The sequence below is a fragment of the Chinchilla lanigera genome, unplaced genomic scaffold (genome assembly GCF_000276665.1).
Source record: "Chinchilla lanigera isolate Chin_1 unplaced genomic scaffold, ChiLan1.0 scaffold00012, whole genome shotgun sequence".
Classification (NCBI taxonomy): Eukaryota; Metazoa; Chordata; class Mammalia; order Rodentia; family Chinchillidae; genus Chinchilla; species Chinchilla lanigera.
In genome coordinates, this window is record NW_004955413.1 from 10,663,404 (window position 1) to 10,691,114 (window position 27,711).

General features: G+C 39.1%; 1 protein-coding gene across 2 annotated transcripts in view; it reads right to left on the minus strand.

The window, feature by feature from the left end:
- Window positions 1–27,711, minus strand: part of Grin2b (glutamate receptor, ionotropic, N-methyl D-aspartate 2B) — a 421,074-nt gene that overhangs the window by 304,473 nt on the left and 88,890 nt on the right. For both annotated transcript variants that reach the window (XM_005378985.1, XM_005378984.2), the window contains exon 4: window positions 541–969. In XM_005378985.1, coding sequence (XP_005379042.1) covers window positions 541–951 — 411 coding nt within the window. In that variant the 5' untranslated portion in view covers window positions 952–969. The remainder of the gene's footprint in view (window positions 1–540; window positions 970–27,711) is intronic.

The following is a 27,711-nucleotide window of genomic DNA, read 5'->3' on the forward strand; positions in this document are numbered from 1 at the left end:
AAAGCTGAGGAGCAGGGCCTTCAAATCTAAGCCTGGAAAACCCCGTCGTGACAGCTCCCGGGATTCAAATCCATGTCGATGTCCAGGCCACTGTGAGTGACGCGTGTGGGTACTGTCCCTTCCCTACGACATTTGTGTCTTTGCGGAAAGCAATTACCTGCCTTTGTATTTTCACAGGACCATTATGGAGGGGAAGATATACAACTAAGGAAAAATAGGCAGGCCTTACTTTAAAACTGTGAAGTAGCCATTCAGACACCTCCTTGAAGAAAATATACATCAGAACCACAAGCATCTTCATCTTGTAGTCACTTCAGCAAGTCCATTTACAAACAGACACACAGCCGGTTCTAAACTATAGAAGCCTCTATACACCAGCATCTTTCTCACACTTCCATCTCAAAACAGTCCAGCTGATCCACTCACTCAGTGCATCTCAGTTAATTTCTATTTTTAACAGCCTGCCTTTGCCCACAAAATGAATGTATCATTTGATCCCCAACACCCGCCCCCAGCTCTTCCAGCTCAGCCCCTTTTTACCTTATCCGCCATGATCATGGAGGAGCCCCCATGGATGCCCAGGATGGGGGTGAGGGTCTGAGCAGAAATGAAATCGAGGATCTGGGCGATGGCTTCCTGGTCTGTATCATCAGCAAACACCACGCCCTGGATCTTCCGGTCAGACATGAGATCACAGATGCGGGTGATGATACTCTTTGGGTCAGTCTCATTCATGGCTACCAGCTCCACTCGGGGCACCACGGAGAGATGGTGGAAATCATCTTTCTCGTGGGCATCCTTGATGGCCACCTCGTCTGAAGTGCCCACAAGGATGACAGCAATGCCAATGCTGGGCGGGCTCTTCTGAGAACGGGCTCTGCTGCCAGACACAACCAGGACGGCCAACACCAACCAGAACTTGGGAGAACAGCACTCTGCTCTGGGCTTCATCTTTAACTTGTCCACTCCCTGAAAGGACAAAGAGAAAAGATGGTTAAAATATGACTCACACTACATAACCTGTCTTTGAAGAGGTTGAACACTGCAATTCAAGGGCCTCATCTTCTTCTACTGATTATCAAACCCACTTTCTATCAATTAGCCTAGTCTCTAATCTCTCTCTGCTCTTTGCTCAGCAGAATGAGAAAAAAAGAAACTCTCAAAAGCCTCAGATATCTTTGAGCAAGACAATAAATGATGCTGTTGCAATAACAATCAGCAGCATAGGGACAGAGACACACAAGAAGAAGAGGATGCAAGTATGTCAGTTATTCATGCCAAGTACACACACGCAGGAGCCTGCAGGAGGAGAGTCTTGCTGTTGTTGATGACCCTAGCACTATGGTTAGAACCCATCCTCCAACTGCTCCTGGCCAAGTGAGCAGCAAAATGGGTTCAGCAGAGGCCAGCATCCAAACATGACCTGGATCCAAACATGACCAGCATCCAAACATGACCTGTACATGGGCAACATCAGATGCAGAAGGCCCTCATGCTTGATGCTTTTCTCTTGGTGCCTTCCAATGGACGAGAGCTAGCAAAAGCTCTAGCAACCCTTTTAGTATCTGTTCCCTAATACTAAGTCACAAGGACAGTTGATATATGAGCAGTATTTTCAAGTGATCCTTACAACTGATCCTTATAAAAATCTAGTGGGGGAAAAAATAAGAATGTCACTACTCCCATTGTATAGATCTTCATGCCAAGGTTTGAAGAAGCTGGTTGACCTGTTCAAAACCAGGAACAAATTAAGCAAAACAAATCTGGACCCAGAGCTTTTGACTTTCATATTACAGTTTGTATTCCATTGCATTTATCACATTGCCTTTTATATCATCAATTACTGAATTATAAGGAAAAGTATTGTTCCAATCTCTTTATGCATCAAAATATGACAACTTAGACAAATACTATTAATAGGTGAAGTAATGTGAGAACCACCTTTGAAAAAGATTTCCATTTTTTTCTAATGGAATCTCATAACAGTGACTTCTCTGAGGTGACTGAACACATTTGCATACACCTTACCACTCTTTCCCTACAAAGAATTCCTGCTTTTTACTTCTACACATGATCCTAAATCTTCCACTATGCTGTAGACTTGTCGTTTTTTTTTTATGTTTCTCATCATTCTCCAAAAGCCACTCTTATTTTAACAGACTAAGTCCTACATTTGTTGCTTTGTTTTAAATAGTCATTTATTATACACCTATTGTGATACTGTAGCGGCTACCTCTTATATACAAGTCTTTGGTCCTCATGAGAACCCTGTAAATTAGATACTTTATTCCCATTTCTCAGTGGAGAAACTGAAGTTCACAACAATTATGTAACTGTTCAAAGTCAGATGCCAATATAGAAGCAAAGCATTCTTATACACCAAGGTTCAGATCCTGAATCAGGAATTCTTCCTCTTTGGCATAACAGAGAGCAAGAAATTAAGGATGAAGATTCTCCCTACTATTTGTTTGAAAAATTAAAAAGTGAGATATTAGGAAAATGAAAAATTTGAGAGTTTGGCTAACAAAAAGAAAAAATGAAAATGTTAAATAAAGAAAGATAAGCAAGCATTCAGGCTGAGGACACTGACCACAGAGGGCATTAATAACTCAGGAGTAAGATGATGGGGACATTTTGTGGCTGAAGAAGCACAAAATCCAGTCCAGCTCTTGGCAAAAAAACATTTTGGAACCCTTGACATTGTAGTCATTCTTCACCACTGCCAAGAAGGAGACCTATGTCGATTTCTTTGTCTCACTCTTGTGAATAGACAGACCAGTAGCTCAGTGGTGTGCAGTGGTGTCTGGGCAAAGCTGACTCCTGTCAGTTCCCAAGTCCCCGTTTCACTACGGAAAAAAGAAATAACTCCAACAGCCCTGATAATTCAGGCTGATGGGCTGCACCCCATGGAGCAGGAGAACCAAGACCTAAATTCATCCTCCCAGAGTGTAAAGAAAAGCAACAGTCTGGAGAGAGTGGAGCAGACTGAATATTCAGAGGAAAAGAGTTAGATTTAGCACCTCAAGGAGGCTGAGGACTGGTTCTCCAGGAGAACCAAAAGATTCAGAATTAGGCAAAACACACAGCTAACTTCATTTCAGTGGGAGTCTAATCCTGCAGTTACAAGTCCCTAAATTCGTTTCCCTCACATTTAAAAGTGGTCCTGTCTGCCATGACAGTTTATTAACTTTAATGCACTCTGCACTCTCGCACTTTGAGGTTTTATTGGCTCCCTTAAAACGTCTTTTGTGTTCCTCTATTGCTTCTCACACAATATATTACACTTTGTTATGCAATGGCTAGTGTGATACTCAAAGAATAAACTCTGGTTTTACCAAGTATCTTTTTATACTCAGGATGGAGCAAAGCACTTTACAAAGCACTACATTATGGGAGGTACCAGTAAAAGAGGGACTGTGAGTCAAACAAAGAGGGTTCTTTGAATACAAACTCAATTTCAGACATTAGAAGAGAGATGGTTGAGAGAAAGCATGTAGTCCAAGATAAGCAAAGTAGCATTGTTCCCTTCCTCAGATGGACCCCAAGAAGTCTTAATGCATCTGCTCTGTGATGTTGCAGTCCCTCCTCTTCACTGCATCTCATCCTCCCTCAGTAGAGCTGAACATTGCTTCCCTTTGAGCTCACACAAAAGCCGGCACATGTCTATCTAACTAACAGTACCGGTATACTACACGATTATGCATCTGATTGTCTTAAACAGTCGTTCACCTCCTTGTGGGCAGTTTATTAGAATTACAGGATCCTGTGTCTGCCTATCTTCACTGGTTGTTAGCATCTTCATTAACAAGCAAGAATCTTCTTAATTCGGGAAGGATTTACTTAGGAAGCATCTGCTACCTTCAAGACTTTTTTTGGTGTTGAGGATGCAACAGATACAGGTACTACCCTACTACACATAAGGAATATCCTGTCTCCTTTGTATTCACATTCTTGGAATCTAGTACTACCTCATATACAATAAATAGAGAATTATTCAATAAAATATACTCAATATTAAGTTTCTACAACTAGATTAGACCATATATAAAACTGTGATATTGAACCATTTTTATCTATAATAGTTCAACCTATTGTGTGTCAGGCACTATTATTGCCAGGAAATTTTCTTCCATTTTTTGTTCTCTATTAAAACATCACAAGTCATACTGTTTCCCTGTATTATAAATGAGGAAACTGACCTGAGTGGTTAAGTACACAATCAAGATCATATAACAAACAGAGAATTGTATCAAGTTTCAAATCTAAACTTGTCTGACTCTAAATTTTTTTCACTTTCCATAATGGGGCCATTTTTCAGTAAGAGTGGATAAATGAATTAACAGATAACGAATGAATGAAATCAGCAACCTGAGCTTTCAACCAGGCTCACATTAACAAAGTACCTGAGGATGGACAAGTCACCTAATTACTGACTCTATTTCGTCATCGGTGAAATCAGGATAATATACCTAACCTACATAAATGAAAGGTTTTGTGAAGATCAAATGATAATATGTATATGGAAGTACTTTGAAGAATACAAAATACTCCACGGAAGCAAAGGATGTTACCTTTAAGCTTTTAGAAGCTTTTCTGGCTATTTATGAAAGCACAAAGTGAGCATGTGGGAGGTGGGAGTGAAAGAATGTCAGACAGAGGCTGAGAGGAATGTTAAGAGGAACCTCACAGGGGGTAAGAGCTAATAGTTCCCTCAGTGATATAACTTCTTAAAAAAGATGTCACATTATGGCCTTGGGGTAACAGCAGAGTCCACTGACAGCTCACCAGACATGCAGCAGAATTCAAGAGTCATTTGGGCCAGGGTCATTGCTGGGAATCAGTGGAGCTCAGCCTCCCAAATCATGCTATGAGTTCAGGCACTTAGGTGCAAAAATAGAACCAGTAACAGGGCAGCAGGATTAGACTGACTGCTGCTCACCTATTTGACCCTCTGCTTCCTTAAAACTTGGGCTCAGTGAGCCTTGGATCTCCAGCAAGCCGAAGACCACAGCAGCCCACCTTCATGCCTTTGACTGGTCCAGGGTAACTATAGGAGGAAACAGTCTACACTTGCTCACAGAGGATGCCAAGGGACATACATGAGGGTGAGAAGCTGGGCCAACCCTCTCCTGAGAGAAAACCGAGTCCTGGGACAACCCCAACAGGAAGAGTAAAACGTGATCTAATGAATAATTTTAAATCAAAATTCCCAAGCACTATCCTTTAATGTAGTCAGGATACCATCCAGAGTGATTAATTAAGGACACTGTGGTTGGAATATAACAGCCAATGAAATTAGGATTAAAAGTGCCAGAATATATTTCAGGTCCATTTCAGGTCCAATTTCCAAACTACAAATAAAGACAGAAGACTGGAACATGGGCCTTAAAATGTGTCACATTGAGACTGAGGGGGAAATGAAGAATTTCAGGTAATGTAAGTCAAGTGAAGTATGTAAGTGTAGTCTTTTTGGAGGTCAATGGGTGAATAGCTATCAAAATTTTAATATCAGGACAAGATAAAATTCAAAAATAAAAACATCAAGATGGACAATAAGAGACATCACATACTGGTACCAATAAGATGTAATCATGAACATATCTGAATCTAAAAATATAGATTTGGGGCTGGGGATTTAGCTCAGCGGCAAAGCGCCTGCCTGGCAAGCGCAAGGTCATGAGTTCGGTTCCCGGTACCGGAGAAAAACCAAAAAAAAATAAATAAATAAAATAAAAATAAAAAAAATTAAAAAAAAAATATAGATTTGACGTTTAAGGTAACAATTAAAATTTCCATGATGGGGGGGCATAAATTTAGCAGATAAAGATCTAATTAACTAAGACTTAAAGGATTTTAGGGCAAAGCATGCGTTATAAGATTGAACTAATTCAGACATCTAGAAATACATATATTACAGAGAACACACATTCTTTCTAAGCAGATGGAAAATATTAAATCTACAAAGTTGCATCAATAATTTCTAAAAATCAAAATGATCATTTTCCAGTAATGAGATTAAATTAGAAATAAATTCTTAAAAGTAGCTTAACAATATCACATATCCAAAAATTTAAAAACAAAAACTTAGCATTAAATATCTCCACAATTAAAGAGACAGTCAGAAGGAAAACTAACAAATCCTTTGACAGAATAGCAACAAAAACACTTAACATCAAGAATGCTAAGTCACAACTGAAGCAGTTTAGAGAAAACTTCAACTTTAGACACATTTATGAGAAAATAAAACTGATTAATTTAATTAAATAAAATATGATTAATTATAATTAAATTTTCACTTACTAAACACTTAGTAGATACAACCCTAAGAAGAAAAAAAAATGAATGAATGAAACACAAGATAAAGAAAAAAACTAAGGGGCTGGGGATTTAGCTCAGCGGCAAAGCGCCTGCCTGGCAAGCGCAAGGTCGTGAGTTTGGTTCCCGGTACCGGAGAAAAACCAAAAAAAAAAAAAGAAAAAAACTAATCTTTAAAGGACATAGATAAAATTCTGACAAGACCAACCAGGAAAAAATAGACAAAATTCAAGTTGAGTGCATAATTAAAAGAAGAAAATAGTAACACATACAAACAAAATTTTAAAGTAATGTAAGGAAGATCAGTTGCTTTAAATTGAATGTATAATATCAGAAGAATAAATGGAAATGGGGCAAAAGAATGTAGAATATGTAAATGTAATAGCAAGTACAGAGAGTAAAATGGTATCAAAACCCAGCCCTAACCTAACAACACAACCTCTTACCCCTACTCCTCTACGTTCCACTGTCTACACTAAAATCTTGAAAACTCATAAGATGTGTTCTGAACAGAACACCCTGCCCTGGACCTTGCTCCTGGAGATCCCACCACCACCCAATCATCCCCTCCAGCTCTGCAGCATTAGATCAGCCATTCTAAATGTATGACTCAGTAAAACAAACCAACCAAAGAGGAAGAGAATAAAAGAGGGAGGATGTAAGGGTGGATAGTAGGGGGATAAATATGAGTCAAATATATGCACTGAAACCCCTTTTCCAAAATGTGGAATCAGTGGGGGGTGTGGGGCAAGGGAAGTGATGAAGGATGTAATCATCAAAGTATGTTATGTGCATGTACAAATCCACTAACATAGAACCCACTAACCTGTAGAACCAATAAAAAGAGTAGAAAATGGGAAGGGGGGAGTTAAACCAGTATAGATGATTTTATAGCTAGGTAAGATAGGTTTAACAGGCTTAAGAAAGAAATGAGCCTTGTTCCTAAAAGTTAAGGAAAATAAGAAGGAAAGTTTGATCACAAATCCAGGTAAGAATAATACAATAAAACATCATTATAAATCCCTTTTGCTTATGAACATGCAAGCAAATTTAGAATTTCTAAGCAAAATATTAGTTAACCAAGACACACAGTGTATGTTTTAAAATAATAATGATCAAGGTGTCTCATACCATAATTGCAAGGATGGCTGAACTTTGGAATATATGTATCAAAATAATTCATCCTATTAAAGAACTAAAGAAAATATTTACATGAATAATCTCAAAATTGAATAAAATTAATTAATGGAAAGACTCATTTAAAACAGAACTGATAAAATGTTTAAACAAAAGAACCCCTTTGATAATAGAAAATAGAGATCATCACCATTTACCTGGTAAGGTTACATACCAAAATCTTTTATCGCATGCTCTTTGATGTTCAAAAAATGCCAGGTTAATTTTATTATGCTACCGGAAATTCTGATAAAAATAAAGTCAAGAAAACAAATGTTTTAAGAATAGGAAGGAAAGAAGGAAGGGGTATTCTATGAAGACAATGCAATTATCCACACAGAAAATCAAACAATTTAAGAATTACTTGAATTAATATAGTTCAGCAAGGTTTCTAGGTAAATGATACTCTTAGGAAAGATCAATACTCTTTTTATAACCAACCAGACAATGTAATATTCATAAGAGCAAAATCAACTGTAAACCATTTTGGAATTAACAAAGAAAGGTCTTAAAAAGACCTCCACAGAGAAAATTTTAAAACTCTCTTACAGGTGATGAAAGAAGATGTACTTAGTTGAACCAGTAATGAAAGTGTGCCATGAACCAAGAAGTGTGATTAACTCAACCCTGCAGAAGAGTTCCTAAATAAATTTTTCATTAACATATTTTTAAAATTTGAAGTACCAAGTCAGTTCTGGGTTGTAAGGCATACTTCCTGAATTCATATAGGATGAGGACCAAAGGGATGTTCTGGAATCAGAATGCTTAACCTAAGCCATAAATGTGTTAACCAACAATCTGAAGCAGACAATGTGGGTATCACAAAGGCCAAACATCCACTATCTAATGTCCTTATGAAGTCCAAGGCTAATACCTATTTCCATAAAGTGAAATGTAATGGCATCTATTTATTATATTCTGGACATCTGAAAACCCAATTTCAGTCCTCTAAGTGAATTTAGAGTCTTTTAAACTACTAAGTATCATCCAAATCTGCAGAAACAATGCATAAAAGTGACAGCCTTCGATTTCAGTAGACTTAGATCTTAACATTTCTGGGCTCTGCGGTCTCTTCCTTCTCGCTCTCTGATCGTCATCCATTCCTCTTTTAGAGATGCTGAGTCCCCTTGACCCTACTATTTCTTCAGAGAGGAACAGGTTAAGAAATGTGACAGTGTGGGGAGTATGGGCAGGGATGCATCTACAAAACCAGTGAAGAAAGAAATGTGTGTCTGGACATGTTACAAACATACCAGATCTATTTTCAATTTGGTGACCTATATGGCAACAAACAGGGCTCCCTGATCGTGTTAGGATATTTACTTACCGAAATACACTCTTGTGGGCAGCCAGTCTTGAATATAGTTCAACATACCACCACAACAAAGGATATAAATAGAAAATCAAAGAAAGAAGAGCCTAAGTTAAGTTGCTTCTGGGAAAATGGTTGATCAGAGAAGAGAAAGAAAGAAGAGAGAGATAGGGAAGATACGGGCAAAAATTATTCAAACCCGTGACCCAGTAGATAAACCATCAAGTTCTCCTGCATCATGCAGGGAAAGGTGCCCTTCCTAATCTCTCTTAAGCCCCAGGAGATGATGCTGTTATCACTGCTGCGGGAAAAGGTGATTTTGAATTCATTTGCAAAGATACTTCTGCTAAGTCTTTTCCAGAACGTCTACCAAATAACAGCCCCTGCTTGTTCACACTTGAGCAACCAGATCTATCTTCTAAGTGCCTTCCTTGTTCCTCCATACTTCCAGTGGCTGAATCTCTGTCCTTGTTTGTTTTATCTGAGCTGCTCTTTCCTGCTACATGCACAAAAGGAAGTATCACTTCAGTTGTCACCCAAGTTCTTGGCACAAGGATTCTACAGATAAGTAATAAAGGACTATGAATCACTTTACTTGTTTCCACTTCATAGCAATTTGTAATATTAACGTAGATGATTATCTGTACTCTCACCAGCAGCAACCACTCATGTTCTTTTTTATTTCGTTTAATATTCTGCCATACCAGATAGCAAAATTGCTCAAAGTTTCCCTTCTAACATCTGCGCATGGTTCTTAATTATAATTAATTTATATGCCTCCAAGGACAGTGTAGGCAGCCCTGCTGAAATCCAAATCTTTTGAAACCTGATCCTGATTATTACCGTTTGGCAGCAGATTAGGACAATTGTGTGTATTGGTTTAACAGCAAAATAGCATTTTCAAGTGTTAATAAAAATTATTGGCTTGTTCCTGACTGTTAGGAGGTGGGATGGACAGTGAAAATTGGTAGGACGGTAAAGGAAGAAATACAGTAACAGGGCAGCAGGAAATTTTCAACTGGGAAGAAGGTCAGAGGGAGATACTGGAGGGGCAGCAGAGAATGAGGTTGGGGGTAGACTATCAGACTTATAGGCACCTATCTGGGCAAGACTGGTGCTCTGATCTGCAGCTAAACAGCCTCTACTAACAGATTTAAACTATGGGTGTTGGAGAAAGTTATTTCCAATGCTCCCTCCACCAGTGATTGGGTTCTATAACCCAAGCACATGCTAAGCCACTACAACCATCAAATCTCTTCTGCAATCTGCAGGACCAAACATCAATATTAACCGCATTGTGTTGTAGTGAAAAAAAGCAAAGCTTTAGAGTTAATGGGTATGTGCTTAACATTTAGTCTTCCCTTGCTGTGTGATCTTGAATCAGTTTCTTCACCTCTCTGACCCTCCTTCCTCTATAAAATGTGAGATAACTGCCTTCTTAGCATTGCTCTGAAGACTGATTGATAACTTTCTACATGCCTGGGAATGTTCTAGGAGATGAAACCCAACGCTGACTGGGATCCAATCTACAAGGAGCTTTCAGTTAGCAGGTGAGACACGCAAACCATCAGGAAATGGGGGTTTCACACAGGAGGTGTTACAACAGAGCACACTTGGTATGTCTAGGAGTCACCTAACCCTTCCTGGGAGATCTAGAGGATAGCAAACCAAGCACTGTGAGATGAGTAGGAAACAGCAGGAAATGAAAACAATTGACTGAAATTATGAAAATGATAAAATATTATCTAGGAGGGCCTTCTGATACAGTGAAGAAAGGAAGGACCTAAGTCAAAACGCTGGCATTGTACGTTGGCTTTGACACTAACTTATCCTGGGGGGAAGGGAAAGAGTAACCTAAACCATTTGGACCTCATTGTCCTCCTTGTAAAAAGGGGATTATTATCCTCACCTCACAGAGTTGTGACTATTAAACAACTTACTCGAAAGTATCTAGCAAATACCTGATATTTATTCATTTAAAGGGAATATACTCTGTTCACAGGCAGATAAGGAGATTCTTTTGACTCAAATGACTTACACAGGAGTCAGAGAGCTCTTTTCTTTTCCACCTCCCCCTCTAGTTTGAGTGCAATTTCTACTGACCTTTGAAATAGGTTGTTTTTTACAAGTCTCTAGGTAATAATCTGATATCTGAAATAAAATATATTAAAAATAGAATTTTAATCCCAAGGCCACACAGGACTACTCCGTCCCCACCCCACTCCTCCAGCCACTGAACAGCCACTGCATCTCACACAAAGTAAGAGGACTTCTTCAGCTATGTCAAGTAGCCATCCCTTATATTTGGAATCCACGTCCTTATCCACTGATACTATGAGAAAGAAGATATGAGCATAGGAAAAACAGAACCCACTTCTTGGTACTTTAGCTAATAAAATGGCTTTTCTTGAAAATCCTAATAAAGTCATCCAGTGACTATATCTGTCTTCCTTATCCATTCCTGGCACTAAGCAAAGTGTCTGGAATATGGTCGGTGTTCAATGAACATCTGTAAATGGCATTAATAGATGAATAATGCCAGTAATGACTTCCCACTCTACCTTCATGGATACATAAACACAGTTCTAAGGCCTTCATTTCGCACAGATTATCACCACAAACACCAGCTTCTTCATATTACATAGGGATTGTGCTGAGGTCAATCCTCTTAGTTGGTAATTGTCTACATAGCTGGTGTTTATTTGCCCGTGTATGTGTAAATCCGCGCCTATAGGAGTGATACAGGTATGTGTGTACAAATTAGCCCTTGTTCCCTTGGCCTCTGAGTTCTACAAGTTTCTGCTGTTGAAATATGGCACCCAAATGTGACTTAGCCTTTACTGCAGCATTTAGGTTTAAATTTTAAAAACTTCCGAGACCATACCTCAGATACAGCCCTATAGCTAGAATCAATAGGAAACAAAACTGTGCTATGCAAACTGGCTTATTATGAGACCACCTCTAAGTGCAATTGTACAGTCTCCAGTACTCAATGCTGCCTTTATTATTCTCACCAATATGCTATTTATTAATCACACAACCAATCATAATTAAATTCTGAACTCCTTGAGTGTCTCTGACCTCACACGTGGAATTGCAAATGTATTCACTGCATTAATCATAAGTTGCTACTTAACTCTATTTTTTCTTGCCTTTCTCCTTCCTCACAAATTACTGTCTGAGCAGAATGGTGTCATAGAAGGCGCACAGAACTGAGGACCAGGGAATGTTTAGGCCCTTTTACAAAGTGGTACTAATAAGCCTGTGGCCATATGTCCTTATCTGTGAAATAAGAGAAGTGGACCAATTAAAATGCCGGGCACTGCAGTCTTCCATTTACACTCCAGGTCTACTCTCCATGCTACACTGAGCCCTGGGTGGCCAATCCGTGTGGACTTTATCAAGAAGCTTCCTGGAGCTCTGGCTTCCAGCTGGGCAGAGCCAACAGAGAGTACCCGCAGGAGACGACAAGGAACAAGGACACTAAGTCAGGGCTGCTGGCTTTCCCTGCTTCCTTCGCTGTACTTCCTGAGGACTGGCTCTGTCACTTAACTAAATGTCACAGCTCCCTGAAGAGACCCTTTCTCCACACAACCTTTCCGTCCAGATTCCAAAAATCACTCTTGCCCTCCTCCTGCAGGACAATCGAGATGGGAATTACACCCAGCTGTTGCTGACTCCAGGACACTTTCCTCCGTGTGGGGTCTCTGTGCACTGTCCATACCTTAGCAGATAGTCCTTTCATCAAACTCTTTTGCAGATGAACCATTGAAGAAGGCCATCTGTTTCCTGCTCTGACCATAACTGATACAAATTCCTCCTGAGTCCCACTATCCTGCCTGCAAACCTCTCTGTTTCAAAGTGGCAAAGCCTGAGTTCTGAAGCCATCACCAGCCTCTGAACAGGGTATGGCTGCTACTGATAATGCCCACGCCGTGTCCTCAGCCCTGGCCGGCAGGGTTATAAGCAACAATACGTCCAAGTGCAGGCCCTTTCCAAAGAAAGAATAAAGGGCTACAGCATAATTTCCACAAACAATCTTCTATAGCCTGCATTTTGTCAGTGAGAAATGTAAAACCACTGGGAGTCAAAAAAAAAAGATACACCAAGCAATTATTAGAATGTGCACAAAAGAAAGTTCAGAGACAGGAAGAGTATTTTTATTACAGAAAATATAGTCACTGAACACACTGCTGAGGAAACACATCTGTTGATGGAGCCCTAACTTCCTTTTTCTCTTCTCTTTGACTTGGTTAGAATTTTCTCCATTAAAAATTGAGTTTTAGAGTCAATTTTCACTGACTATACACAGTACAAACCAAAGCATAAAGAAAAAAATATAGTAACACAAGAAAACATAAAGATGGTATGTTAAGGAAATACATGGCTTAACTTTTTTCCCTTATGTGCAGTAAAGAAATTTAAATTGGTGAAAAGAGAAAATTTTGGGGAATCCCTTCCTGGAATAGTAATACTATAGCTGCAATTTGATCATTCTTCAGAGTTTATATTATTTTTAAAAACAAGTAGCTGCTGTCTGTGACTTCCGTGTTTTGACACTGTTAGATCAGCATGTGCATAAATCCTGGATTACCATGTCAACCATCAATATCGAAAGAAGGGGGACAAGCTGGCACAGCCCGTGTTGCCTTTCTCACACCCTGCTGAGACCACATAAAGCTCCCCATCAATTGCCAGACCCACGCACAAGTGGGACAGGGTCCATGGGCAGAATTTCTGCAGTCGGATCCAGGGAGTAACAACAGGGTATCTGCACCTTTCCTGCTTCTGTTAGACTTTGAAAGTAGAAAACCTGAATTACAGCTTCAGATGACAAAAGTCCAATAACTCAACAAATCCTAATTATGTGCCTATTGTGAGGCTCTCTGTAAAGGGGGTCAGAGTCAAGACTGTCTGCCACAAGGATCAGATGTCCCTGTACCAGGGCAGCCTGGGACTGGCAGAATGCTGGGGAGGTGCTAGTGGAACACGCAGCATTAGGACAAGGACAGAGACAGCACTGAGGGCTGGGGTCCTGGGCACAGCTGTACTGCAAAGCTGCTTTCAAGCTGGGCTGAGAGGCTCTGAGGGTATCTGAGGTGAGGAACCCGACTTGAGCAAAGGTACAATAGCCAGGCTGCACTAAGCCAGAAAGGCAGCCAGGCACGGAGCTCATCAGGGATTCCTGGCCTGAAGCAGGAGTTTGTGGAACAAGGCACGGTGAGATAAAGCCGCAAAGGTACGCAAAGGAATCTGGGTGCTCGGCTAAGGCGCTTAGACTTAATGCCAGAGACGCAACAAGAAGCAATAGAAGAAAGAGAGAGGAAGGAATGTATCTCTGATCACTAAATCCAGTTTATTCTCAGCTTCCAGGGTGAATGGAACTGTAGCTGCCTTGGAGAGCTGTCTGGGAAGTCACCGGGATTGATTTATTTCTGCACGGAAACTTCTTCCTTACTTCCCAATAATAGCAAATAAACTGCTACTATTGAGATGTTAAGACCCCAATTTTATAATGATTAAGAAACCAGAGTGCTTGTGAAAGCACATTCACTGAAGGGTTTTTGATTGACATCAAAGTGTTTTTGATTCATGGCAACAGTTTTCACCTCAACCTGAACATTTCCCTATGGTAAAATGAACCTGAATACAATGACCTTAGGCCACTGACCCACTCTGCCCCTGTATTCGAAGACTTCACTTTTCTCCTCTCTTTCCTTTCTGCTTGGGGTTGTATGACTCCTGCAAGGGTTGTCCCACAGCCTCAGAAACCCTCCATCCTTAGGTGGCCCTTGTTCGGCTTTTGTATTCTGTCTTGGCTCAATGCAGCTGAAGAAGGGAATAGAGGAGTGTGTGTGTGTTTGTGTGTGTGCGTATGTTTGCATAAAATGAGAGAGAACTTCATTTTCATTCATTTTGCCTCACCTACTCCACTCTTTCTGTTTTATTTCTCATCTTGCATTTTATACCTGTCTTCTTTATTTCTTAAAATTTCCTCTTCCAGAGTTTGTTTTTCTTATTTTAGTGTCTTCACACTTTCATCTATCCCATTTACCAAAGCCACCCTGACACAAGTCACTAACAATATGTTCATGATCAACTCCAGTTGCTTCTTTTTCTCTGCTGTTCTAATTTCCCCTGTTCTGTGTGACAAGATGTATCACCCATTTCCTGCACCTGTCACTACCTCTCTCAATACTTAACCTTCACTGGGTTTCCTGGTCTGCTCATGCTGGAAAATCTCTGTGGGCACCTTTTCCTCTATTCCCTTAACCTTCTCTGGGCCACTCTGTATTTCATCTTCCTTCTCTTCAGGGGCTACCTAGGATTTAATCATGGTCTCCACTTCTTGTCCTCCCCTACTGAAGTTACTGATTCAAACCTTACTTGTCCTTAGCTGACGAAGAAAGACTTAGTTTTATGCTTTTATGTATGTGTCTAGAGCTTGGCTTCACTTCAAGGCTAAATGTCTGAAATGCTTTAACAAGTTCTTCACATGCTCTTGTAATTTTCCTATGTCTAATTTATGCTTAAGTGCAAACCAAACCCTATTACTTTCTCTAGGTTAGCACCAAATTCTGTCTTTATCACCTGATGCCATGCCCTGAGGTTTTCCTACAACCATCTTTGCTATAGCTTCTCTTCTCATTCTGCATCAAAATGCTCCAATCAGAATCATTTACTCCATCTGCTTGCCACACTATATTTTTTCCCGCTAAAATTTGATATCTTCTCTTCCATTCTCCTCTTCCCTTAGGAGTCTACATAGAGACGTAGCGATGTACCTTGACAGAAATGTAGCTGATTCAGCGTGCACTCCCCAAAGTTTAATGAAAGGAATTCCTAAGCCTTTACCCCTGCATCTAATGAACCATTCATGCCTTGAAATTCACGCTTTCTTCCACCGGCTCATGCACTTGTCTATTCCCACACCAGTGTTCCAACTATCATCTATCTTTTTCTTACAAAGAGTTCCAGGAGATAGATGAAGAAATAATGTAGACATTAGCTAATTACATATACTAAAACTATAATATGAACCAAAAGGAAAGGGACAAAGTGCGTTACCTAGCATCCTTTTGAGAGTTAGGTGATCTGGATTTATAAAGAGAGTCTGTCCATGAAACAGCTACTTTGGAGCAAATGAGAGGGCTAGGACGGATGAGTGGACTACCAGGAAGCTCTTTGGAATCGAACTGAACAAAAAAATAAGTGTAAGTCTTCAAAATAGGAATTGGCAACTAATCAAGGGGAGAAGACAACAACCCAATAAGCCATAATCCAAATAGCTCTCTTTTTTCAAAATAAGCAAATATCACCTATTTTTTATTTATTTAATTTTTTCCCATGTTGGGGACTGAACCCAGGGTTTTGTGCATGGTAGATAAGCACTTTACCACTGCACTATATTCCCAGCCAAGGTCTGGTTTTTTTTTTTTTTTTTTAAAGAGGCATTGAGAAATAGTGGAAAATTTCTTGATGTCTCTTAGCAGGCTCTGAACCTCACAGAAGTGGCTGGCCATTAAGATGTGAGCATAACGCCTATTTGGCAGGGTTGTAAGACTTACATGAGAAAATAGGCAGGAAAGTAGTTTATATACTGAAAGGTGCAATGCAAATGTGGAGATCTGTCATTACTAAATGGAAGTGACAAATAAATTATTCATGCATGCATACATTAGTATGCAAATTTTAACTAATAACAAAAATCTTTTTTTTTTTGGTCCAGTTAAGGGAAGTATAATTTGTATATATTAAAATTCATCCTTTTAGGTTTATAGTTCAATAAGTTTTTGACAAATCTACAGTATATTACCATCATCATAATTAACATAGAGACTATTTCCATCCCTTCAAAAGTTTCCTGTGCTCCTTTGTAATCAATTCCTTACCACTCTGATGCCTTTATAACTACTGATATGATTTTCATCTGTAAAATTTTGCTGTTTCCAAATTCTCCTACACATGGACCATACTGTGTGCAGCCTTTTGTGTCCGTCACTTGACACAATGACTTTTAATACTCCCCCGTATTGTTGTACACATCAGAACGTCACCCTTTTTATTGCCAAGTATTATTCCTTTCTATAGCTATACCACAAATGTTTATGGATTCACTGTTGATGGACTTTTAGAGAATTTGGTAATCATGAGTGACACAGCTGTGACGTTCATGCACAGTTCATAGTGTGGATATATGTTTCCACTTCTCTTCAGTGGGTATCTAGCAGAGAGACTTCTGGATTATTGGTGAAAATGCAGGTTATATATTGGTTAGAGTACTCTTTATAAAAAATGGCCCAACTTTTCCAAGTGGCTGTACCATTTTGAATTAACACCAACAGTTCCTACAATTTTTATCAACATTCATGTCACAATTCTTACCAAGGCATTGTGAGTTTTCATTCCATCCTGATTTCCTTCTTTCCTACTTTCCTTCCCTCCTTTCTTTCATTCTTCCATCTTTTTGTGTTAATCTTATCTATTCTGCTGGATATTTATGACATCACACTGAGCTTCTGATTTTAATTTCCTGCCAGTGAATGATGTTGAGAATCATTTCAAGTGCTTATTCACCATCTATACCTCTACTTTGGTAAAACGTCTGTTAATATCGTCTGTTCATTTTTAATTGGGTTATTTGTCTTACTATTGAGTTGTGAGATTATATATTCTAGACATAATTAATTTATAAGATATATTCCTTTAAAGCATGTACAAATTTACAAATTTCTCTCCCATTCTGTGGTTTCATTTTTTATCATCTTCTTAACAATGTTAAGAAACATTGTTTTCTAAGAAGAAAAGTTTAATTGTTTTCTAAGAAGAGAAGTTTAATTTTTTTGCAAAGTCCAATTTACCAATGTTTTTATGGTTTGTGCTCTTTGTGTATCTAGGCACTGTTTGCCTAACCAAGGTTGTAAAGATTTTCTCCTGTTTCCTTCTAAAAGTTTTTTAGTCTCAGAATTTTATACAGTTCTATTATACATTTTAAGTTAATAAGCTAACTATTTTTTACGTGGTGCGAGTTGGGTTTCACTTGTGTTTGTGTTCGTGTGAGTTTTGCGTATGGACATATAACTCAGCACTGTGTTGAAAGCACCATCCTCTCTCCACTACCGTGTATGTGTGTGGCTCAACCCTGGTCTTTCTTTCCAGCCTGAACGATCCCTATGTGTCTCTTTCTGCTATTATTATAGTATTTTAATTACTATTACTTTATAGTGCATGTCATAATCAGACATTGGATATCTTTCAGCCGTATTCTTTTATTTGACATAGTTTTGGCTTTTTGGCTTCTCCATGTAAATTTTAGAACTAGATATCAGTTTCTATAATGTAGGTCTCTCAGTATATTGATTGTGTTTGTGTTCAATCTATACAAATATTTGAAAAACTAAACGTTTTCAATCTTGAGTCAGATATTTCATAAAATGTATCCATAAAATTTTGATTTTTTTAATTTGGATTTCTAACTATTCATTGGAAGTATATGTAAATATAGTATTTGTATAGGGGTTTATATCCTATGACCTTACTAAACTAACTTATTTATTTTAGTAGCTTTTTTGCCATATTATTTGCTATTTTCTTCAGAGAATCATGTCTATGAATAAAGACAGCTTTATTTTTTTCTGTTTGCTGCTTTTTCTAATCTTGTAGCACTGACAAGAATCTCCAATACAATTTTTCACAAAAGCAGGAACAGCAAACATCCCCGTCCTGTTGGTAATCTTAGAGGTGGAGCATTTAGTCTTTCACCATTCAGCAGGATAGTATCTGCAGAGTTCCTGCAACCCTTTGTCAGGTTAAGGAAGTTCCTTTCTATTTCTAGCTTAATAAAATTTTTCAAATCATAAATGCATACACATAAGTTTTGTTGTGTATTTCTTTTACCAGAAATGGTTTCTCTTCACACTTGCTTCAGGATTACTTCTCTGATCCTTATAAAGACTTGAGAAAAGAATGGTGAATTTAAATTTGTATGTGCAGTGTACTGTTGTGGTTAGAGTTTAGGAGGTTTTCGACTGAAAGATAAAAGAAAGTAAGAAGCTCCCAGAAGAAGTTATAGCTATTCATGTAGAAGATAATCAGGCCATAAGAAAAGAGAAGATACTAGATTAGAAATTGATGAGGAATAAAGCATAGTAAGAAGGTCAGAGACTAAAACTGTATTAAAATCATCTCCTGTAGGAGAAGTCAGTGAAGAGAGACAACTTAGAGAATAAATTCTGTGCCCCTGATATCAATCCCCAGGTGTCTGAAATATGTGAAATTGTAGAAAATTCTGTAGACAATAAAACCTAGTCACAGAAACACAACAGAAAGGGCCAAAACAAGTGACATAAGTGTGTACCAAATGAAGATGGTGTGTGAATGGCAGCTATTTCTCAATCAAGAGCATGAATATATATTCCCAAGAGAACTTCCTGCCAGCTGCACCAACACACACACGCGCGCACACACACACACACACACACACACACACACACACACACACACACTTAACCTTTGCTCTCATTAACGGGAGAACTGACACTCTTCCTTTCTGTTTTACCTTCTAGATGAATCTTCTTCCCTGTGACAGGGCCTCCCCACCTGCCTACAATCCACATCCTGACCCAGCGTCACTTGTCCAATGCTGCCAACAATAGGACCTGAGAGGTGCTGGTGGCAAGAGCTAAAGGAAAGTTTCCCTAGGTCTTTTGTGCTGGTTTAGGAATCCACCAAGGAGTAGTAATATTCTTCATTTTCAAACAAGAGTCTCAGGGACTGACTTTTGAAGTACAATTAGTTTAGAAAACAAAGTATCCACCATACTCGACCAGTTAGGGAAACTGGACTATACATGCAGAGAAGCCAGAGAAGCCAGCTGTGGGCAATGGGCTTGTAAGGCTAAATAGCCTTGCTGGCTGGGTTCTCCTTTGGGATGGCTGACTTTGAGCAGAGGAGCACTTTTGAACAGGCAGAGAGAGCCAGGGGCAAGGAAAAGCAGAGACAAGGCAGCAGGAGTTCCCACAGCCCGTGGGGAAGGAGGCAGGTGAGCCACTGTTTGGTTTCTCCGGGTTACCAAGTACTCATCCCCGCCTCACCCAGTTTCCTCTGGGCTCCCATACCCCTTACCCTGTAATAACCCCCACCCCAGGCCAGCTCCAGGGGTCAAGCATTTCTTAACCAAGTGATTTAGATTATGACAATTCCACAGTAGAGGTCCATAAAATAAGTCCATTCTCATAAACACTTATGTAGCATGTGTTATATGACATATATGCTTCATGTGCTCTATGAAGCAATTTACTTACCCTTCAAATAGCCATAGCAGGCAGATGCTACTATTAGTCCCATTTAATGGATGAATAAACTGAGTACAGAAGGTTGAAGTATAACCCTAGATGATAGGGCTACTAAATGGAGGATCTGAGACACAAATCCAGACAGTTATCACTGGCATTTATGTTCTTAATCACTACCCTATAGATGTTCTCCAATGGCAGCATAAGAAAATGAATTAAGAGTCAGACTGAAAAAAAAAGTTGAAAAGTTTTAGAAAAAAATTTCAAGGAGCGGGCTGGGGATTTAGCTCAGCAGCACAGCTCCTGCCTGGCAAGTGCAAGGTCATGAGTTCAATTCCTGGGACCGGAAAAAAAAAAATTCCAAGGATATAGAAACAAAAACATTATAAAATTTAAATAGCACAAGTGACTTAAAAATGCTTCCTTCATAGATCATATTTATACAAACACATACATACCTTGTAAGTATACTTACAATTCAATGAATATTTATTTAAAAATCACTATTGAGGCTTTAAATACCTTCTTAATTAAATTCTGTACAGAGAAATCTTCATAGAAAAAGAATATTCTACCTAACAACTGAAAAAAAATAATATGTAGGGATCAGAGAGAAAGACACAGGCTCAATACAATTCTTACTGAAAGATCATCAAAAGATAATACGAATAGAAGCAAAAAAATAAGTAAAAAGAAATCCAAACTCCTAAAAAAACAAATCAATTCTTAGTTAAAATGACCTGCTTTCAGAACACTTGAGGATTTATTTCAGTCTTGGTTACACTTATCGAGTAATCCAGGACAAGTAATAATTATGAAGAATGAGTAATGAAGGCTGGGAGACTCAGAATCTGATATACAGTACTTTATTTATTTGGAGCAATCTTGAAAAGAAAAAAGGACCAACAAATGCTACCAGGGCCAGTGTCTATTAGACATTTACTTCTTTGACAAGGGTGTTACCCAGGCTGGTCTTAAATTCCTGAACTCAAGCAATCCACCACTTCCCAAGCAGCTGGGATTATTGGTACACACTACTGTGCCTGGTTCTGAGGCATTTAGTTTTGAAGCTTCACTTGTGATCAGGTATTACATTTTTATAGTACCTTCCCTCTAAAATATGGCAGAAATTGTGTCATCTCTTCAAATATATAGTGGTAATGGCTCCCAGTGGCCATGGACTTATCCACAGGACTGTACAATGACAATGACTCTGCCTCAGTAGCAGTAGACTTAGCCCTAAACCTGATGCAGTGTATGATCCACCTTCATTCAGTGTATGAAACCTTCATTCAGGTCTGTTGGCTACTTTGTCCCAAATCCAAGTCCTTTGTGGACTGGGGGTTTAGCTCAGTGGTACAGTGCTTGCCTAGCATACACAAGGCACTGGGTTGATTCTCAGAACCACACACACATACACACACACACAATCAAAGTTAGTGAGCTTACAATAAAATAGCAAAATCAGTTTTGGAGAAAGGGAAAGAGAGGCATAAAAGTGAGAGAGGAAATGGAATGAATGGAATATAAAAACAGCCAGTTACGCTGAACCCAAAACTTAATAAATACAACATATCCAGGCATAGAAAACAATTTTGCCATCCACCTAGTAAGCCTGGGATAGGGCATAAAAAATGCTTTTATATCCAAGTCTGCTGAGGGAATTTTAGGTAAGCACAGTATAATTACCCAACTTAATAACATTTACGCTTCATTTTCCAACTACTTTATAACCTTTACTTAATTAATTTTCACAAAACCTGTGCAAGGCATGCATGTATTAAACACTGATTTTGTAAATGGAAAAACCAAGAGCAAAAGGTAAAGTGACTAACCTAACAAAAGAAAAGAGAGGCTGTCACGTGAAATCAGAATGTGAACAGCAGCAAAGCATTTCTGTTCCCCAAACCATGCCAGACCCATTTCTTCCCACTACGTTATGTTCTCAACTTTCTAGCTCTTGTGGAACGGCACTAGGGGGTAGACTTTTGTGCCGGTAAAATTGGCATACACCTGGCTTTCATTCAAATAAAAAAAGAAACGAAGTGCATTTCCAACAAGTAGACTCAAGACTAAAATACCCAGTTGGAAAAGGTGCAGAGATGTACAGTCAGGACAACAAAACTCATCATGAGTTACTGCTATCCTCCAGTCTTGCTTGATCTCTTCTGTCCCTTAAGTAAAGCTTGATCAAAGCAATAGGTTTGGACCTTGCTTAATGGGGACTGAAATGGTCCTTCTGTCATCACTCTGTCTCCCTGTGCCTGGAGGAACTGAGATTCTGCCCCATCAGCCGCTTTTGGGCTGATCCTGCCTATACACAGAGCTGCCTTATTTTGCTTCCTTGACTGTGTTATAACACCTGACTGCAGCTAGAAGCCTGCCTTGAACTCCAGCCTGCTTAGAGTCCCGACCCTCTGCTTGGCTTTAGAGAGTTTCTTCCTTCTAAGCCAGCATGGGGTCCTCCACATTCTCAGTAACAGACAATCCCACCCTGAATTCCTTGTGCCCATTTGGACCCTGAGATTTGGTACAGCCTCCATACCATCGCCTTGCTGCACCCAGCACCTTCATGTTCATTTTCCCCAATGCCTACTCTTAAGATTCCTTGCCACCTTGAAGCCATCCTTTATGGTCTATGGACTTTAAACATTCAATGCTGATGAAGTCTGGGTGTTCTTTCCTGAATATTTCTCCATCCCTTGCTACTAGTGCATCACTGGTTCCTCTAGTAATTTTCTCTGCTCTCATCTGTCTGTTCTCCAGACCCTTTAGCTTTTTATGTACTATGAAACATGCCCACCTATCACCTCTAGAAAGCAAACCACATCAAGGATTCCTACACTCTAAAGCTCTTACCAATTGCTCTATTATTTCCAAGAGCCATATTGGGATTTGTAAATGGCAGAGCCTAAATTGGACCTCAAAAACCTGCCTGTCTGGAGCTGACTGGAGGATTGGTATTTCCACTTCCACTACCAACATGCCCAGGGGCAACACTAGAATTTTTATTTAGGACAGGTTAAGGGATAGTAATCTGGTTGGAGGAGGAAGCCAGGGGGTTGTTATAAGGCAGCACTTACATAGCAAACACTGTTTTATTTAGTTTATATGTTCATGGAGGAAAAGGAAGGTTCATGAAGTCTTATAGATATCATAGAATTATATGTTTGCCTCAATCATCCCTTATCTCATTGCTGTACCAGTTTAGGTGTTTTGGGCCTCTAGGCTCAAACATAGAGGAATCCATGTGATAGAGTGGATAGAGGGTGTCTGGTCAGTACCCTATAAATAGAGTGATCCCCTGCCCAGCACAGTTAATAGTTGAGAGAAGGCAGAGGCATTTTGGTGCAATAAGGACTTCACTCTTAGGGGGTGGTAGTGCCTTGGGCACCATGGATTCTGAAGCTTCAAATCCCACGGGGTCTAGGACCCACCGCCCAAGCAGGCTTCTTCTGCAGATGAGAATATGTGAGGCAATGGCTTTGCTGCCTTAGACACCAGCCATGCAAGACGATCTCTCTGTCAGTATTACTGATGCATGGCCATCTTTCAGTTCACTGCCGTCTTTCGTCTTCTGGAATGTGATTTTTAAATGTTATGTATTTCATTTGTGCAATGCCCTGGATACCGGATTGGAACACAATCGCAGTAGATTACTCTATTTATTTTACATACTTGAAGATAGAGCCTCTTGAACTCAACATGCAAATGTATGTGAACAATATGCAAATCTGGGGGTTTTTTTCTGCCAAGACTCTGGCATTTTTCTTGTGATGGGACTGTGATTTCTATTCAAGAAGAAAGAGCAACTTCCTTGCATCCTCCTGCATCTCCCCCTCCCTCTATCAAGGTCTTGACCAGCTTGTAACTTCACTGAGCTTCAAAGCCCTGAGAAAATTACAGGCTCCACTGAATTACATTTAAACCTATAATGGTCATTCCAAGACATCACTTAGAGCCTTTCAGTAGGTGTGCTACAAATACAATGAGGTTCACACTCCTTCAGTGCCAATTTGGAATTTTATTTTTAACCTCATCAAATCTGACAGTCATCTTAGTAATTCTAAATTTAAATGTTCTCACCTACTGTACAGATGCAGCCGTACAACCTTTCTAAAGGAAAAAAAAAATGCAGTTTACAAAGCTTTTCAGAGTGAAATTTATAATAGTGCCGATAAAAAGGTGTCAGACTGGAAGCTGCAACACTGATCCTCTATTTAGCCTCCAAATAGTGAATTCCATGTGTCTTACACATGCACCAGCTCCACTACCACCACTCCACCACCACCAACAACAACATCAGCACCAGCACCAGCGCAAACAACACCAGCACCACCAACACCAACACCAGCACCAGCACCAGCACCAGCACCACCAACACCTACACCAACACCAAAGCTATATAGAGCCCAAGAGGTGCTTAGATCCAAGTGAAGCTACTGAAGAAACAAATAACATTCAATAATTATTTATCCCCTAAGTACAAAGCCCTCTTCTAAATTGTTAAAAATATAAACATAAGACAAATATAAACATAAGAAGGAATGTAAACCAATAACATTCAATAATTATTTGCTGCCTAAATACAAAGCCTTCTTCTAAATTATTAAAAATATAAACATAAGACTTGCCCTTTAGAAGCAGACAGTCTAAAAAAATAATGACAACTAACATTCACTTAGCACTTATTTTACACCAGTCAATACACTCACTGAGTCATTTGATTCTTATGACAACCATACTACCAAGTTCTTACAGTTAATAAACCCAAAGAAACCACCGTGACTCATGTATAAATAAATATTGAAATGAATTGAATTGAAATTTCATAGGCTAAACACAACTGCCCCAAAGAACCAAGGTGAGATTCTTAAATTAATTCTCAGAGAAGGCTTTCATTCAGAGTTATAATGACAGAAGGGAAGGAGGAAATCAGAAGTTTCATCTCCCAGTGGCCCATTTCTAATTTGTATTTTATGCCTATATGTCAAATTCAATATAATGTCCTCACAATTCTCTGGCCCTGCTCTCTTTATAAAGAACATTATTTTTTAAAACTATTTTAAATTTTTGTAATGAAATATCACACAAGATAGACTTAGCGTTCCTATGTTGAGAGTGGAATAAATGAGATTCCCTACGTGATCCAGAAGGCAGGAGAGGGCACAAGATTCCCGGCACTGGGAGCTGCAGCAGTATACAGAATGGAACTAAACCTCTCATTCTCCCTGGTGTCGAACAACTTAATCATCCCTCTTAGCGCCGCAGAAGCAGTGCAGGCAAGGCAGAGTGCCACTCTGGATAAAGGCATCTCTTCCTACACATACAAAACACTCTCAAAAGGCTTGTGGTAGACAGTGGGGCCCAAGCTTACAACAGGAGGCACAAGGACCAACAGTGCCCCACATAAATCAAAGAGTTCTCATGAGCACTTTAGGGAATGGAGGTTATCTAGTTAGCACACCAGAAAGATAAAGCATGTCTGGAATTCTGAAGGATGAATTCTAAAGCTTGCTCTAAACTCTAATTCATCTGACTTCCTGAAAATATATTCTCTTGCCTAGAACTAGAGGACTCAAAGCTCAGAGTAGGAGGAAAATTTGGACTCAGCGCTGAGTTATGACCTGACCAGAAAAACACCTCCACCTTCCTAGAGAATTCAACTGTTTCTAAGCTTTATTCAGTATTCAAATTGATCTGGTCAGCATTGATCAATGACTACCACTTGGCCCCTATCTAAGTGCTCTAGGACAAATAAATTTGATTAAAATGTTTTGAACAACTTTTGAATTACATCTAAACAGTTGTATTTTAAAATAGCAAACACCATTTCACCACTGTTATCAATAAAATATTCACAGGACCGGTACACACACTGATTTCTAATTGTGAGACCAATGACTGAGGAAGCTTCTGTTCCTGAAGCTTCTCCTGTGGAGGCAGAGAAAGAGGCAGAAGATGAAGGGGAGAGGGAAGCAGAAATCTTTAAAATGATATTCCAGAAAAGGTTTCAGTAACAGAGAAATGCCTTAAATGCAATATTAGAAGAAAAGAACAAGACAAAAAAAACTGTGCTTACAAATCAGAGAATCCATAGCAAGAAAGGTGGGAAGAAATATACCAAAATATTGGAAAATGATTATTTAAAATTCATTGTTTGGGGCTGGGGATACATCTACTACAGCTCAGTGGCACAGCGCCTGCCTGGCAAGTGCGAGGTCATGAGTTCAATTTTCGGTACTGGAAAAAAAAAAAAAAGATAGTTTGGACATAAAAGTCATTGTTTAATCATTATTAAGTAATGCCAAACTGCAAAAATTTAAGAAAATTGCACACCCTCCATCAGCTACCCACAAATCTGTAAAAAGATATGCCTGAGCATATGTCATCTTATTTAGTAGATGTACACCTGAGAAGCTACACATATGAGAAATGATTAAGATATACAGTGAATGTTCAAATTCTTAAAATTTCTTACAGTAAAAGGCATTGTAATAGATTTTAATCCCTCTTAAAATACTTCCTGTCACTTCAAACACTCTTATCCCAGCATTCTAACATTTTCTGAAGCATTTCTGTAAGTCCTCTTTTCGGGACATCTTTTTTTTGTTTGTTTTGGTTTTTTTCTCCGGTACCGGGAACCGAACTCACGACCTTGCGCTTGCCAGGCAGGCACTTTGCCGCTGAGCTAAATCCCCAACCCCTTTCGGGACATCTTTATGAGATGGGATCAAGAACTGGGTAAATGCCGCTGCTCATTGTCACGCAATGAAAAGATAAGCTCATAAAAACATGACCTCATCCACCTCACTGTATCTGGCATTGTGCGACTTCTGGCTCTTCCTCAAAATTAAAATGAGCATGAAAAGTAAATGTTTTGAATCCATTCAGGACAAGAAGCATTACAATTAAAGACACTGACAAAAGAGGACTCTAGAACTGTTTCAGAATTATCAAGAATGATGGGGCAAGTATGTTCAAAATGAGGGGGATTAATAGCACTATATTCTTTGCTGTAATAAAATTTAAAAACCATCTTTTCAGGGTACCGGGAATAGAACTCAGGACCTCACGCTTGCCAGGTGGGCACTGCGCCACTGAGCTGTATCCCCAGCCTCAAAATTTTAAAATTTAAACATTTAGTATACTTTTTGAAAGCTCGATTTTATAAATTTATTCTATAGATATTTGAAAGATATTTACTCAGAAGCACATTATGATAGCTAATATTTAAGCTATGATTTTGAGGAACTAAAGATTTAGAAAAAAATTAACAAAGAACCATCAAAAAACATCGCAATATGACATTGTTCAATATCAGCTACAATTGCAGAAGTAAGCTAACATGCAGTAGAATTTAATTTTACCTACCAAGTCACAGAGATTCTTTACATAGCTTTTAAAGGGGAATAGTGAAGAACATGGTGGGACACAGAACACTCACACATTGCTACAGGGAAGGTAAATTAAAACAAACCATTTTGGGAAAGCCATTTGGCATTATGGAGCAAGAGCCTTAAAAATGCTCAGACTTTTGACCCTGTAATTCAATTTCTGGGAATCTATTCTAAGGAACTAATGTAAAATACAGACAGAAAAGCTTTATACACC